The 14219-nt window shown below is 56.2% G+C and overlaps 1 protein-coding gene and 1 long non-coding RNA gene across 2 annotated transcripts in view; one reads left to right on the plus strand and one right to left on the minus strand.

Annotated features, from left to right (window-relative positions):
* Positions 1-5581: 5581 nt before the first annotated feature.
* Positions 5582-14219, plus strand: part of TTLL10 (tubulin tyrosine ligase like 10) — a gene marked incomplete at its 5' end in the record, with an annotated part of 46574 nt that continues 37936 nt past the window's right edge. Inside the window, one exon of the mRNA XM_074334339.2 lies at positions 5582-5721. Within this exon, the coding sequence (XP_074190440.2) occupies positions 5582-5721 (140 nt within the window). The remainder of the gene's footprint in view (positions 5722-14219) is intronic.
* On the minus strand, positions 8351-12966 carry LOC109434832 (uncharacterized). Its single transcript, XR_002135880.3, has 2 exons — positions 11195-12966; positions 8351-9046 (listed from the first exon to the last, which is right to left on the minus strand). It is a non-coding gene; the product is annotated as an uncharacterized LOC109434832 (long non-coding RNA).

The raw sequence follows: 14219 nt of genomic DNA on the forward strand, positions 1-14219 counted from the left end.
GGTCAGCTGGCAAGACCCCACACGCCCTGCTCCTGCCCCATGGCCAGCCACACCTACCCTCTGGACATAATTGTTCCCCACATCATACCTGCCCCCACTGCACCTGCCCACCGCTGGCTCTCACCTGCCTCTCCAATACCTGCCCCCAGGCCATTGTCCTTGCTGGGAATACTTCCCCAAGACCCTCACCACCACCTCCTTTCCTTTGTTCAGTCCACATGTCACCCCCAGACAAAAGCCCCCCATGACCCAAGACCTGGTCCGTGCCCTTTGCTGTTGTAGCCTCGGTGCCCAGTACTGAGCTGCTCCTGGTCAGAGCTCGTGGACACTGTTCAGGGGATGGTGGGTTCCCTCTCTGCTCCTGTCCCCTGGGTGGTCTTGTTCGTGGACACAGCGTTGGCAGCTTTCCCCAGAAGGGGGTGGGAATGTTGCTAGTTGGGTGACAGCAGCAAGTACACCTCCTGAGATGCACCCCCATTTGGTTTGTGTCTTTATTTGTTTCTAATGGTGGTGCACCGACCCCCACAGCAGTGCTTTTGTCAGAATACGCTTTCCCTCATTCACGTCACTCTGTGTCTCTGGCTCTCGGTGCCAGATACTTTCCCAAGCATGGCTTCCTGGAGGTGCTTCTCTTGTGAAAGGACTTATCACGAGAGCCTGGGGAGCGAGTGTGTCAGTTCTTCTGTGTCCTCTATGTGGGGTGGGAAGCCCCTCCTGTCATGCCTCCCACTGGAAAAGATGAGACAGGCTCCCTGCTCCCTGCATATGATTTGTTTTCTGAAATGCTGTCTCTGTTCCCTTTGCCTGGATTCTCTTTCCTGAGAACGGTGTAAGCATTTAAGATGACATTAGAATTCACAACACGCTAACCTATAGTCACTACGAGAGCTCCACTGGTGGTCTCTCAAGTTCCAGGGGGCCTTCTGATGCCTGGGAGGTCAGGGGAGGGACTTGGGCAGTGCTCACAGCTGTCCATGTGGGGCAGAGTGTGGCCTTCCAATGTGTTTGGAAGCCTGGTGTTCAGTTGTGGTGTCTTGAGCCTTCCCTGCCTCTTGTGCTTTGCCACCTTCCTTCCTGCAGGTGAGCAAAGGCTAAGGGGAGGCCAGGGCAGGGGATGGTCAGGTAGTGCTGTGGGAAGGCCGGCCTGGGCATCTGGGACCTGCCGTGAAGGGGAGGTAGGGTTTGGTTCTTTTTTTTTTTTTTAAAGATTTTATTGGGGGAAGGGGAACAGGACTTTATTGGGGAACAATGGTCAAATTGTTGTCCTTTCAGTCTTAGTTGTGGAGGGTTCTGTTCAGCTTCAAGTTGTTGTTCTTTCAGTCTTAGTTGTGGAGGGCGCAGCTCAGCTCCAGGTCCAGTTGCCATTGCTAGTTGCAGGGGGCACAGCCCACCATCCCTTGCGGGAGTCGAACCGGCAACCTTGTGGTTGAGAGGACAGGCTCCAACCAACTGAGCCATCCGGGAGCTCAGCGGCAGCTCAGCTCAAGGTGCCGTGTTCAATTTTAGTTGCAGGGGGCGCTGCCCACCATCCCTTGCGGGAGTCGAGGAATTGAACTGGCAACCTTGTGGTTGAGAGCCCGCGCTCCAACCAACAACTGAGCCATCCGGGAGGCAGCTCAGCTCAAGGTGCCGTGTTCAATCTTAGTTGCAGGGGGCAGAGCCCACCATCCCTTGCGGGACTCGAGGAATTGAACTGGCAACCTTGTGGTTGAGAGCCCACTGGCCCATGTGGGAATCGAACCGGCAGCCTTCGGAGTCAGGAGCACGGAGCTCTAACCGCCTGAGCCACCGGGCCGGCCCAGGGTTTGGTTCTTAATCAAATGCAATAATGTATTAAACACAGTACACAGTGATCAAATGGGCTTTGTCATTGGAATGCAAGCCTGGTTATTAAAGAAGAAAATGTGATTTACTCGGTTGATGTGGAAAAAGCTTTTAATAAATTTCCAAACCTATTTGTGACTTTACAAACAGCTCTTGGCAAACTAGCAATGGGCGGGAAGATCACTAATGCTACAGCTCCAGAGAAACCTCACAGTGAACTTTACACTAAGTGGAGAAGCGGTGCCTTCAGGAGCTGAATCAGGTCAGGGCCGCCCCCACGTCATGGCTACTGCCTGACACCGTATTGGAGGTCGGAGGTCGTGGCCAACAGGTAAGGGAAGGAAACTAAAGGAGGGGCGTAAGGCTTGTAAGAGGAGAGAGAAAAAGATTGGTGTTACTTGCAAAAGATATGATCACCTACCTAGAAAAGCCGATAGAATCGATGGGCAAACTGCTAGAATAAGAGTCCAATCACATTGCTGAATAACAGACCAACCTACAAAAATCAATAGTATTATCTTGAAGACATTGTGCTGAGTGAAATAAAGCAGACACAGAAGGACAAACACTGTGTGACCCCACGTAAGGAAGGCATACAAGAGGAGTCAAACATAAAGACAGAAAGTGTCTGGTGGTGCCAGGGACTGGGGAGGAGGACGAGTGGGTGTTTAATGGGGACAGGTCCAGTTTGGGAGGATGAGAAATTCCGGAGGTGATGTTTGCACAACAGTGTGAAAGTCACTTAATGTCACTGAACTGTACTTAGAAATAGGTTAAATGGTAAATTTTATGTTATATAAATTTTCTCAATGAAACATCAATAGTTTTGTAAGGATGCCACACAAAGGTCATATATTGTATGAATCCATTTATACAAAATATCCACGACAGGTAAATCCACAGAAACGGAAAGCAGGTTGGTGGGTGCCGGGGGCTGGGGGTGGGGGCGGGGACTGACTATGTAATGCAGACGGGCTTCTTTGGGGTAATGAAAAGGTTCTGGAACCAGATACAGGTGGTGGTTGCACAACACTGTGAATGTATAAAGGCCACTGGAACATAGTTTAAATGGTTGATTTTATGCCGTGTGAATTTCACCTCCATTTTAAAAAATGAAAACAAAATTAATCGTCTTGCTTGATACCTACAATAAACAATTAGAAAAAAAATAATTCACGATGGCAAGGGACACGATGAAGTGTGTAGGATTTAACTCAAGCAAGAAGCCACCCAGCCTGTGTGTGGGAGCTGTGGAGGCTGACCATGTTCCCGGTGGGAGGGAGGTGGGAGGGCTGCGTGCTACACAGCGACCAGTTCTCCCCCGTGAACCTGTGAGGTCCATGTGATCCTATTCAAAACGGCCATTAGAGCTTTTCAGGAACTAGATAAACTTCCTCTAGAATTTAGGAAAGAAAAAGTCGTGAATAACTAAGTGAGCCTTAAAAAGAAAAGTGTGCATGTGGCAGTCAGGGGGCAGGGGGCGTAGCTAGCTGTCCAGATGTCAGAGCCTCATAGCAAAGCCACAGCTACACAAAGCAAGCAGGTCTGGGAAAACGCCTTGATGACCAGGAGAGAGGGAGGTATAGGCACAGACTTTTTCATTCGAGCGTATTTGATGTACAATGACAGCACCAACCAAGTGACCGGGATTGGACCAGGCTCCAGATATGGAGCCACCCATGGGCCTGGTGGCCTGGTAGTTGGCAGGGAAGGAAACACCAAACAAAGCCTGCAACACACAGACCACCTGGCAAAAAATGGTGCATTTGATGGTGTCAAAAACAGGGCTTCCCGGCCCATGGCCATGACAGGACCTGAGAAGACAGCTGCCCCTTCCTTACCTGTGGTGTTGCTTCCCGGGGTTTCAGCTACGCGTGGCCAGCTGTGGTCTGACCGTCTGGTGTCCCCAACCAGCGACACCATCTGCTCCTCCTGACACCTAGCCCACATCGTCACGGCTCTGCCACCCAGGGTCACCGGAGCAGAAGGCCAACAGCGAACGATGCCCACGTCACTCACCTAATTCATCACACAGGCCCCGCATCACCTCACATCATCACCAGAAGGTTGAGTGCAGCACAGTGACACGTTTTGAGTGACAGGGACAAAAGGACCATTACCCAGAGTGTGGGAGCGAGGAGCGAGGAGGGCGGCGCAGGGTTAAGAAAAGACAGTAGCCATGAATAGAGTGTAAGTGGGGCCAAGGGACTCCAGCCTCAAGGACTGAGCCCCTAATGGGGCCTACACATTAACTTTTATTGGTTAGGTGAGGAAGCAAAGGAGGTAAAGCTTGTCAATCTCAAGATCTGTGAATCCTATACATCATAATAGGAAACTGATTCAAGCCAATCACCCTTGCCTGCAGGCAGCTGAACGGTAAGTCTCAGGATGTATGTACTTCCCCAAGGGACAAAACTTTATGCATATGAATAGATGGAGAGCACACCATTGAATCTCTTCCCTTGCAGGTTGTGGGAAGGAAGGCAGCCACAGAGGCAGAGGCTCTCCTTAGCCCTGGGAAGGTGGGGGCTGTGCCCACCTCTATCCACCCCGTGGATTCTCCTGTTGGTCCCCACGGGCCTCCGCCTGTCTTAGGTTGCCTTCCACGTGGTAGTTGTACCTGTCATTGGCTGATCAGCCATCTATCTGGGGCCAAACAGGGAGACATAAGGTGCAAGCACAAAGGTGAAGCAAAGTCCCTGAAAGGATCCGTCTCACAGACTCTCCTTGCTTTAGGGGCAGGTACGAGGAGACAGTCAGGTAGGCTGCTGCGTGGCAACAACCCAAGATATACAAGGAGTTCTGCCACTTAGCAGGAAGAGGACAGAAACTCCAAAACAAAGTGAGGAAACGAGCAAAGGCCATGAACAAGAACGTTCCAGAAGAGAAGACCCTGAGTCCGAGGGCCTCGGGTGGGTCATGGCCAAAGCCGTCAGCAGCAACAGAAGCGCATGGATCACAGGACAGGCCCCGTCCCCACCAGAGCACGGAGCATGTGGGCCGGGCGCGGATGGTGCCACCGGGCTGGGGACATGGACTGCCAGGCTGGGGACGTCCCGCAGAGCCGTGCGCTGGGCCACAGGGGTCCTGGTCTGCAACCTTGCCCTGGTTTGGCCTGTGTCCTGTTTGTCACTCACCTCAGTGACACCATGCAAGTGGGTACCCACTGTCACACGTGTTCCCAGCGTGGGCCTGGGCAAGAGACCCTCCCATGCAGGGGCTGCAGGCCTCGCTGGGGCACCGAGAGCATAGGGCCCATCACGCCTGTCTCAGAGCTGGAGGAACTCAGGGTCTTTTTAAAGGAAAACTGGGTTTGGACTTTGCCCTTCCCAGCTCACTGGGGGACAGTCACTCAGGGCAGGGCTGGCCAGGCTGTCCCCTCCCCATCATGGGCACAGGGCCCACAGGAGCTCCATGTGGCCTCTGCCTGGGACGAGGACAGAACTACCTGTGGGAGTGTGGGGAGGGCGGGTGAGCAGGTCATGGGGTGGTGCCTGAACGTGAGGCTGCTGAAAAGAAAATGCAGGAGGGGCGGGCGTGGGGGCAGGGTCGTCCCCTGGGTTCTCACCTAGAGTGTGGGGGAGTCGTGGGCAGGCAGGCCCTGGCCGAGCCCCACAACCGCTTTCTTTCTCTCTCCCCACCCCCCATGCAGGTTTCCTCATTATTACTGACGTGTTCACTTTTCACTGAAAGCCCTGGCATTCCTGTGTAGACAGACGGATACGCAAACCTGCTTTTCTCTCAGAGCACAAGTTAAAAATTATTCAGCAGGAATTCCTGGGCTGCGTTGCAGAGGCCGGTTGTACCAGGCAAAGGTTTGCACCGCATTCCCGGCCAGGCCGTGGAGGCCACCCTGGGAGCCGCCTGGCCGCTGCCCTGCATCTTCAAGGGGACCAGGTAGGAAAAGTCTATGTGGTGGGGTCCGCAGTTGCCTTATCGCTTCTGGACCGAGTTGGCTCAAAGCCCCCTCACTCTAAAGCTTTTCTTTCTGAGTCGGGTCCAGCCTGCGGCCAGTATCTGAGGTGTTTTGCTGCTGCCTGTGGCACTGAGGCGCTGGGGGCCTTCGGAGGCTCTCTTTGTTGGGGGTGGGTGGCGATGGTCCCACAGCACACATTTGGGGGCATCTGAGATAGCGGGGAAAGCTGGGGTTCGTCCCCGGGCCTGTGCAGGCCGGGCTGGCCAGCTGCATCCACCTGAGTGCCGTGACCTCCTGGAAACTCAGCCCCATGTGTTTGTATGGAAAGGCCGCACGGTGATGCACAGGCTCCCCCAGGAGAAGTTGGGAGTCTGGGACCTCGGTGGCATTTGTGGGTGCTTCTGCGCTTCCTGTGGGAAGGTCACTGTTAGCCTAATCACGGGGGACCCAACTCTGACCCGGCAGTGTCTGAGCCACCCCCAAACCTTCCTGGGCCCTGAGGAAGGCGGCAGCCGGGGCGCACGTTTCCCGGACAGGGCAGAGCCGGAAGTGCCTGCCAGGAAGCCAGATTGACTGCACTTAACAAAACACATGCATGCAGGGCTACCCTGTAGGTGTGGGACTCCTGATTGGCCAGGGTCGGACCAGCTTCCTCTATGAAAGCTGAAATCCAATCTTGCCGAGATTCAGAGCCCATGGTGTCATGGTGATGTGGGGGCACAAAAGAAGTAAGACATGGGCTAAGACTCGGATGGCTCCACAGCAGCACTTGGCCTGGCATGGTCATATAGCAAATGGGCAGGTCGCAGTGGGGACCATCCACCAGCAAGGTGGAAAAGGGGTGGGGGGGCTGGGCTACGGGTGGCCCCGTGATGGGAAAAGCCAGGAAATTGGGTGCTGCCCCGGCAGAATGTCACCTATGAAAGGGGAGGTGGAGAATGTTGACAAGGTCAGGTACTGTAGAGGAGCTGGGAATGGTGATGGAAGACATCCTTGAGAGCAATGAGGACAGACATTCCCAGCCGGGTCTCAGGTAACCTTTAATCACAGGTCCCTCCAGCATGACTGAAATGATGCCCGGGCCTCAGACGATGACGACGCCAGCTGAGTTTGCAGTTCTGTTTTCAATCACCACTCTACCTGTATGTAGAGTGGCACATTTCTGTGAGGCTGGGACAGATAGCCTGCCACCCCGTGCCCAGATAGCCCCTGTGGTGCTCACTGCTTCTTGGGGACACCACGACTGAACCACAGCTCCCGGGGTTCCCATGTTGGTGTCACCTGTTGAATTCGCCCTAAGGAAGAAGGCATTTACTTCTTTGCCTCCCCCCCCCCCGCCCTGTCCCACACATGCTGGGGTCCCCCTGTATCTCTGGCAGAGACACATATTATCTGGGTTGGCTCGGACCCGGGCTCACAGCGGCCCACCTGCCTGCCCATCGGCGTACCTGTCCACACGTGAGCGTCCCCCTGGAGTTAATAATCACCTTTCTGTTTTCCTGCTCGTTGGGTTTTCTCTGAGCTCACGACTAATTCATCCTCAGGCTCTCACCAGGGGCTTAAACACACAGAGTGTCTTTGGAGGCCCCTGCGGAGCCTTCTGGGCAGTCCTCCCGGGCAGTCCTCCCAGGCAGTCCTCCCGGTCACTCCTGGTGTGCGGCACAGCTCGGCTCAAGGCCTCCCCTGGTCTCCATCCTGAGATCCCCTTTGCTTGTCCCCAGGGTTGGATTTCCCTGGATCCCACGCCTTCTTCTTTCTCGGTTACTTGTGGAGCGTTACTCTGTGTTGGTGGAGCGTGTCCTCATAGCTTCCTGAGAAAGACATGTGACACACATCTGGCGTTAAGGGCCCTTACTCCACTCTCACTCTGGTGGCCGTGGGGCCAGGCTCGAACCCCAGGGTGGTCACTGTTCTCCCTCCAAACCGTGAAAACCTCACCCCAGCGCCTCCCAGCTCCCCACGCTGTGGGTCAGCGTGGTATCACTTTAACTCCTGATCAGTGGCATGAAACCTGCTTGCTTTTCTCACTGGACCTTGTAGGGGCCTTCCTGCTGTCCCCAGTCTTCTCGGTCCATGTAAATGACCTCTATTTGGGTTCGTTTGCATCCCCTTTTCTAGGTGCCCTGTGGCTCTTTCCTTCTGGAAATTCCTGTCTGTCAGGTCCAGGAGATTTTCTTGCTTATTAATCTTTATTTCCTCCCATCTGTCTTCTGGGCTTTCTTTCTGTGCTACATATTATCAGTGTCTTTGACCTCATAGACTGGCCTCCAACGACCTTTCCTATTTCCTTCTCTGGTGTTTGGCTTTACTGTCACGGAGATGCCTTAACTCTGATTTCCAACTCTACCATTGAACTTTACATTTCTGCTGCCATGTTAATTTCCAAGTCATTTTTGTTCTCTGAATATTTATTTCTATAGCATTCTAATCTCTTTCCGTGGTCACAATATCTTCTCTTATTTTCTTGAGGATATTCATAAGTGTTTTTTTTAAGTTTTCTTGCACAGAATCTTTTATATATTTCCATATTTCCTTACAGTCCTATTGAACGTCAAAGCTAAAACTTGAATGTAGAAGAACATTCCACAAGCAAGGTCAACAGAAAAATAATTGGTTTGAGAAAACATTTTAATGCAGATGATAAGTGGTTAGTCAACATTGTGCTAAGAGCTCTTGTAAATTGTCAAGAAAAAGACAAGAAACTCTATGGAAAGATGGGTGAGGGCTGCGGCCAGGTGGCCCAGTGAGCAAGCCCACATCAGACTCAAGGCAGGGAAGGAAGCCTCAGGGACAGGACAGGGGTTGTCCCTGAGAGCAGAGCTGCAATAGGGTTCCCTGTGCGGGGTGCACTGAGGTAAGGGCCTCGCAGCAGCTTGGGGTAGACGGGAGGGTGTCCCAAAGTGCCAGACTGGGGCCCCAACAATAGGGACTTACTACCTTAGGGCCCCAGAGGCTGGAAATCCCAGACTAGGTGTCGCAGGGCTGGTTGTTCCAGGTGGCCTCAGTGGTCGTCCCTCTGTGTCTGTGCCCTGCTCTCCTCTTCCTACAAGGACACCAGTCAGACTGGACAAGGCCCCGACCTACCAGCCTCATTTTAAGTTAAGCACCTCTTTAAGGCCCTGTCTCAAAATATAATCAAGTTCCGGGGTCCTGGGGTCAGGGCTTCACATATGAATTTGGGGGACATGGTTCAGTCATGAGGTTGTTAGGTGCAGCCTCTCCATGGACGGAAGGGGTCCAGGTGACTCGCGGGGACCAGACGTAGGCGTGAAGCAGAGCGTTCACCTGGCACATCGTCCTGCAAAACTGCCAGTAAAAGTCCGTTACAGACAGTCAACAACTGACCCTTGAGCTGTGTGCGGATGGTCCACTCCACCCGCGTTTGCTTCAATAAACACAGCCGGCCCTGTGAGCCAAGCAACATGCATCAAACACAGTACTTTTGGTAGCTGAGAATACGAAATACTGGTTTTCATCGTACTTGGTTGAACTGCGATGCGAAGGGGCGACTGTAAACTTTTGGGGAGTCAAGTCGGCGCCCCAACCCCGCGTTGCTCAGGCTCAGCTGTGTTGCAGCTCACATGGACCCTTGTTGTACACAGGAGTGTAGAGTTTATCAACAAGGAGAAAACACAGAGAGAAATGAGCTGTCGCCTGTGGACTCGGGGAGGACACGGAACCGGAAGCGTGGGCTTGGTGCATGGGCCACACTGCCATGCTCACCCTCTCAGAAAAAGCAAAGGGAAGATGCCCAGGGTCCGACAGGGTGACTGGAGTGGGGCCTGGTGTGGCTCGGAGCCCCGGGTGGCAGCCTGGGTCTCCTGTCTTCAGCCTCTAGTGTGTCCTTGCCACATGGGGTCACTGTGGGCTGAGGTCTGAGGCCCCAGGTGAGAGGCTGGGAGCTGGGGGCACATGGCGCTCTCCCCACCAGCCCGGAAGACCCCAGTGGGGTACTGCTCCTGGGTGTCCACTCCCAGGCAGTGTGTGGGGGGGGACAGCCCACCACACAGTGGCTGTGATATTTCACCCTCACTGTGACATTAACCCTGTCCTGGCCCTTAATTCTTTGCCCAAGTCTGCCTCCTGTGCCCCCAGGAGACAGCAATGAACTTCCCTCTAACCTGTCAGGGGTGTGTCAGGGTCAGCAGCTGAGAGTTTGGGGACACCCATGATATCTGCCTGTCTGTCTATGAGAGGGTTTGGCTCAATCCAGACTTGGGTTCCCAGGCCTGTTTGGACAAGTGCAGAGTTTTCTGGAGCTTGACCCAGCAGGTGGGTGGTCTGGGGAGGGGACGTGTCCTACAATGTGGGTCCCGTTTTGTTTTCCTGAAAAAGAACGATTTGATTAATGTGTGTCTTTGCCCAAGTCCCCTTCCTGGCGTGTGAGGAGCGAGGGGTAGGAAAGACCCGGAAGCTCTGCCTCCTCAGAAATAGGCCTGATGTAAACAGCACAGGGGAGGGCACCTCACTGTGAAATCCTGCATGCCTGCTCCCTCCCCCCCACCCCAGGGTCCCAGTGCACCTGCCCTCCCTTCCCAATAGGACCCCCAGGCCTCCATCCCCCCCCCCATCCCACCACAAAACCGAGACCAGGTCAGCAGCTTCTCTCCATAAAACTGTTCCCCACATCCTGTCAACACCAACATCCCAGGGCAGCTGCCTCTGCCTCCCAGGACATCACCATGTGCTCCCCAGCAGGCAAGGTGGCCTCTAGGTACAAAAGGTCTCCCCATGCCTGGCCAGCATGACTGTCCCCACATGAAGGGGCCAGAGCTCCCCACTGTGGAGCGCGAATTGTCGGGGGGAGCAGGAAGATCCCTGGTCAGAAAGTGAGGGCCTTGGGCAGGGGTGATGGTGCCTGCCCAAGCACAGGTGAGGGGCCTGCCATGCCCCCCCCAGCTCCCGCAGAATTGGGGTGTGAGCACATGCCATGCAGGGGGAACAAAGGAAGGGCGTTTACACCTGCAGCACCATGTCCACACCGCCCTCTGAGGCTAAAGGGAGCATTTTTCCCGTGGGGGGCAGGCAGCTGGTGAGGAGCCGGCAGAGCTTGGAGAAACATGGGGTGGAGGCTGGGGACGGTGGGCGTGGAGGAGGTCGCCCTGGAGAGCTGTGAGCTGAGCAGAGGCACAGCAGGACACGAGTATTTGGGGGCTATAGTGGAGGGCTATGGGAACCCCCCTGGCCTGGGGACGTGGCCATGGAGTCCATGGTGGGGACACTGAGTTGGCATGTGGTGGGCAGCCGTGGCCACTGCTAGCAGAACGGTGACGTCAGAGGTGTCCTCACTGGGAGGTGGCCCGGGAGAGGGGCTGCCTGGGCAGCAGCTCTGGGGGGTTGGGTTACAGAGGCCACGCCAAATGCTTGGGGCAGGCACCCTAATGCCTGCCCATCAGCCCAGAGGTAGAATCCACGTACAGAACGTGAAGTTCCTCTGCTGTGAGCAGATACTACCTTTTGCTGCAAATGGGGAAGGGGTCTGGTCCCCTGGGGGGCCCCTGCCGTGCAAAGCTGTGGGGCGCAGACCGGAGGGCGGATCCTTTTCTTGGTGGGACTCACGCAATCTCCCTTCGTTTGTCCGGGTTAATTCGAGTGCAGGTGCAGATCTGCAAACAAAGGTGGGGCCCAACCCCTTAACCCTTTCAGCGCCGCAGGAGACTGGGGGAAACAGACCAGCAGGGGCAAGAGGCTGGAAGCCGGGCCAGGCGGTCAATTTGCCCTGGGCACTTGGCCAGACGCGCCTTTGTGGGGATGGCGGACCGCACCCCTGGCCGTCGGCTGGGTGGGGTCGGGACTGGGAAGGGACGGAGGCAGCCCCTGCTCGTTTCTTCCACGCGCGCTCGCACCTGGGCCCGGGAGCCTGCGCACCTGTCCCCGACCCCAGCCCCGCCCCTTCCTTGGTTTTCCAGTTAACAATGCGGGCGGACCGGGGCTTTGTGGTGGCCTCACTCTAGGGACCGCGCTCGCTCGTCATCGTGGGCGGGGAGCCCAGCGTTGCAGAAGGAAACCCGAGCCCCCGCCAGGTGCGGAGGAGACAAAGGCGTTGGGCGGGGCCTCCGGGTGGGGCTTCGGGGCGGTGTCGCTCCCCCCGAGCGCGTAGGAGGGGAGGCGCGGGCCCGGCTGGAGGGCAGAGGAGGTGAGGCGGCGTCCGGGGGCCATGGTTCCGTCTGCCCCCTGCCCCCACCCAGGTGAGCAGGGCAGGCTCGCCCCTAGGGACCATCTTTGTGTCCTGTGGCCAAATCAGTCCTCCGAGAGGGTTTCCCTGAAAAGGACAGAGGCTTTAAGTTAAAGCGGCTTTGCTGGCTCTCCCTGACCTCCCCCCGCCCCAGTCTTGGGCGGCAGTCCTGGGCTCCCCGGACCTCTGCAGTGTCCAGTGCTGGAGGTCCTTCTGGGGCCTCTGCCACCTACAGTGTCCCAGGTGCAGGAGCACCCCTGGGAGTCTGGGGATGCACAGAGGGCACTTCCAGCCCCCACCTGGCCCACGCCAGGGTTGTGGCACAGCCTGTGGGCCGGGGTTCAAATCCCTGTGACCCTAGGGAAGGAAAGGTTCAGGTCTCCTCCTGTGACAGGAGCCAACAGAGGCCTTTGTGACTGGTGGCCACGGCATTAGTGGGAAGGTGGACGGGGGTCTCCTGAGGTCCCCCCTGCCCTCTCCGGGTCAGGGGCCTGGACCACCCGCCTCCCTGCTCTTCTGGGCCCTCAGCCAGTCTCGCCTTTGTGGCTCTGCCTGCCTCCTCAGGGCGCCTGGCTCTCTGCAGGCCCGCACATGCTCAGTCACACACCCAAAGCCCCACATGCCCCCCACGCAGAAGTGTGCTCCTGGAGTTGGCAGCCAGGCGACAGCACTGCAGAGCGCTCTGCCCTGTCCTGGGGAATCCACTCTGCCCCCCCTTCCACCCTCCAGACCCATTTCCAGATGCTACCTCTGAACTTCCTGCCTCTGTGGGCCCTGGGGGGCAGGGCAAGGCGGCCCCTCAGCAGTCTCACTGAGCAGACAACATGACTTTACGCCCTTGGGTCTCATTGGGACTGGGGCTGTCTTGACCTGCCACCAGCCTGAGTCTTCTCTCACCCCCACGGGCCCCATGGCCCATGGCTGGAGGCCACCAGTTCATCCTGCCTTAGACCTTCAGGAACAGATGTGGTCCTTCCTCTCCCCAACCCGGTTGATTCCTTCAGGAAGCCCTCTCTGACTGCTTCCCTGAGCTGCCATCACACTCAGGGTACTCAGCAACCTTGTGGCTCCTGCAGACATAGAGAAGTGAGGGAGAGGCGGGATCAGGGAAAGAAAGGGAAGAGGAAGAGGAGAGTAAGCTGTGCCCAGCTACAGGTGCACCTGCCCGAGGCTGGAGGGCCCCAGTCAGGGCAAGACAGCTCCCTCCCCACCTGTGGCCTGCAGGGCTTAGTGGTCTCTGGAATTAAGTGAATTCTCCAGAAAGCAATTTGGAGAAAGTGTCCTTTATCCAGAGACTGTGTCCTCCCCACTTCTTGGTGTTAAACCGTTGTTTGCTTTGAAAAATGATGGCTGGTAGATGGTGGCATTTTTGAATGCCCTTTTTTGTCAAATAAACACATGCTAGTCCCCAAAGTCTGGACAGCAGGGCCAGATCTATGTTTTCTAGGGGAGAAGGAGAACAGTGGCCAGAAGCTGGGCTCCTGTGCTACGGTGGCCTCTGGACACCTGCAGGGTTGAGGAGCGGCCCTGCCTGGGGGCTCACAGGTCCCCCTGAAGCCCTCTCACTGCCCAGCTGACCTCACAGGTGTTCCTGGCCTTGGTCAGCATGTCCTGAGTGTGGGTGGCCATCAGGGTGCTCATGGGGATGGCCCCAGGCGCCCAGTCACTGGCTTCCGGTCTCCGGGTACTGGAGCTCCGAAGGGCACCCTGTGTGGCGGCCACTGGCGTGAGACCACGGGCAGTCACGGGCTGTGCTCAGAGGAGAGCATGGGATCTGGGAGGGCAGGAACTGCAGATTAGAATCAGATGCTTCGTGGGGACCGAGACGTGCTTCACGTCCTGTCACCAGAAGCGAAAGCAGGATGTGTTGCAGCCGCGCTCAGGGATCTTCACTGTCCCAGGCCACCTGCCACCTTCTGGCTGCTCCTTGCTTCCTGCTGGCTTCCTGCCAGCCCTTACCTGGGATTTGACAAAAGGCAGAGGAAGGGGAGAAGTAGGGGAGGGGTCAGTGCAGATGGGGAAACTGAGGCTCAGCAAGGCGTGTCTGGCCAGGGAGGTGTGGGCTAGTGCCCACGGAGGCCGAGTTCCTGTGGCCGCAACACTTCTGGGTCCTGCGTATAAACTGTGGTGCCCTTTGCCCTCGTGTCCAGGGAGGGGACACAGCTGGGTTCCTACAGGATGCTCCTGGGGCCCTGGAAGGACAGGACAGGGTGGGAGGAGGTGACATGCGTCCGATGTGAACCCTGAGCCTCTAAGATATGTTACAACCTTTCCACCAGCAGGGCGTCCTCTTTTCTGGATCAT

Source organism: Rhinolophus sinicus, chromosome 14, assembly GCF_057876585.1.
Source record: "Rhinolophus sinicus isolate RSI-liver-muscle chromosome 14, RSI-T2T, whole genome shotgun sequence".
Lineage (NCBI taxonomy): Eukaryota > Metazoa > Chordata > Mammalia > Chiroptera > Rhinolophidae > Rhinolophus > Rhinolophus sinicus.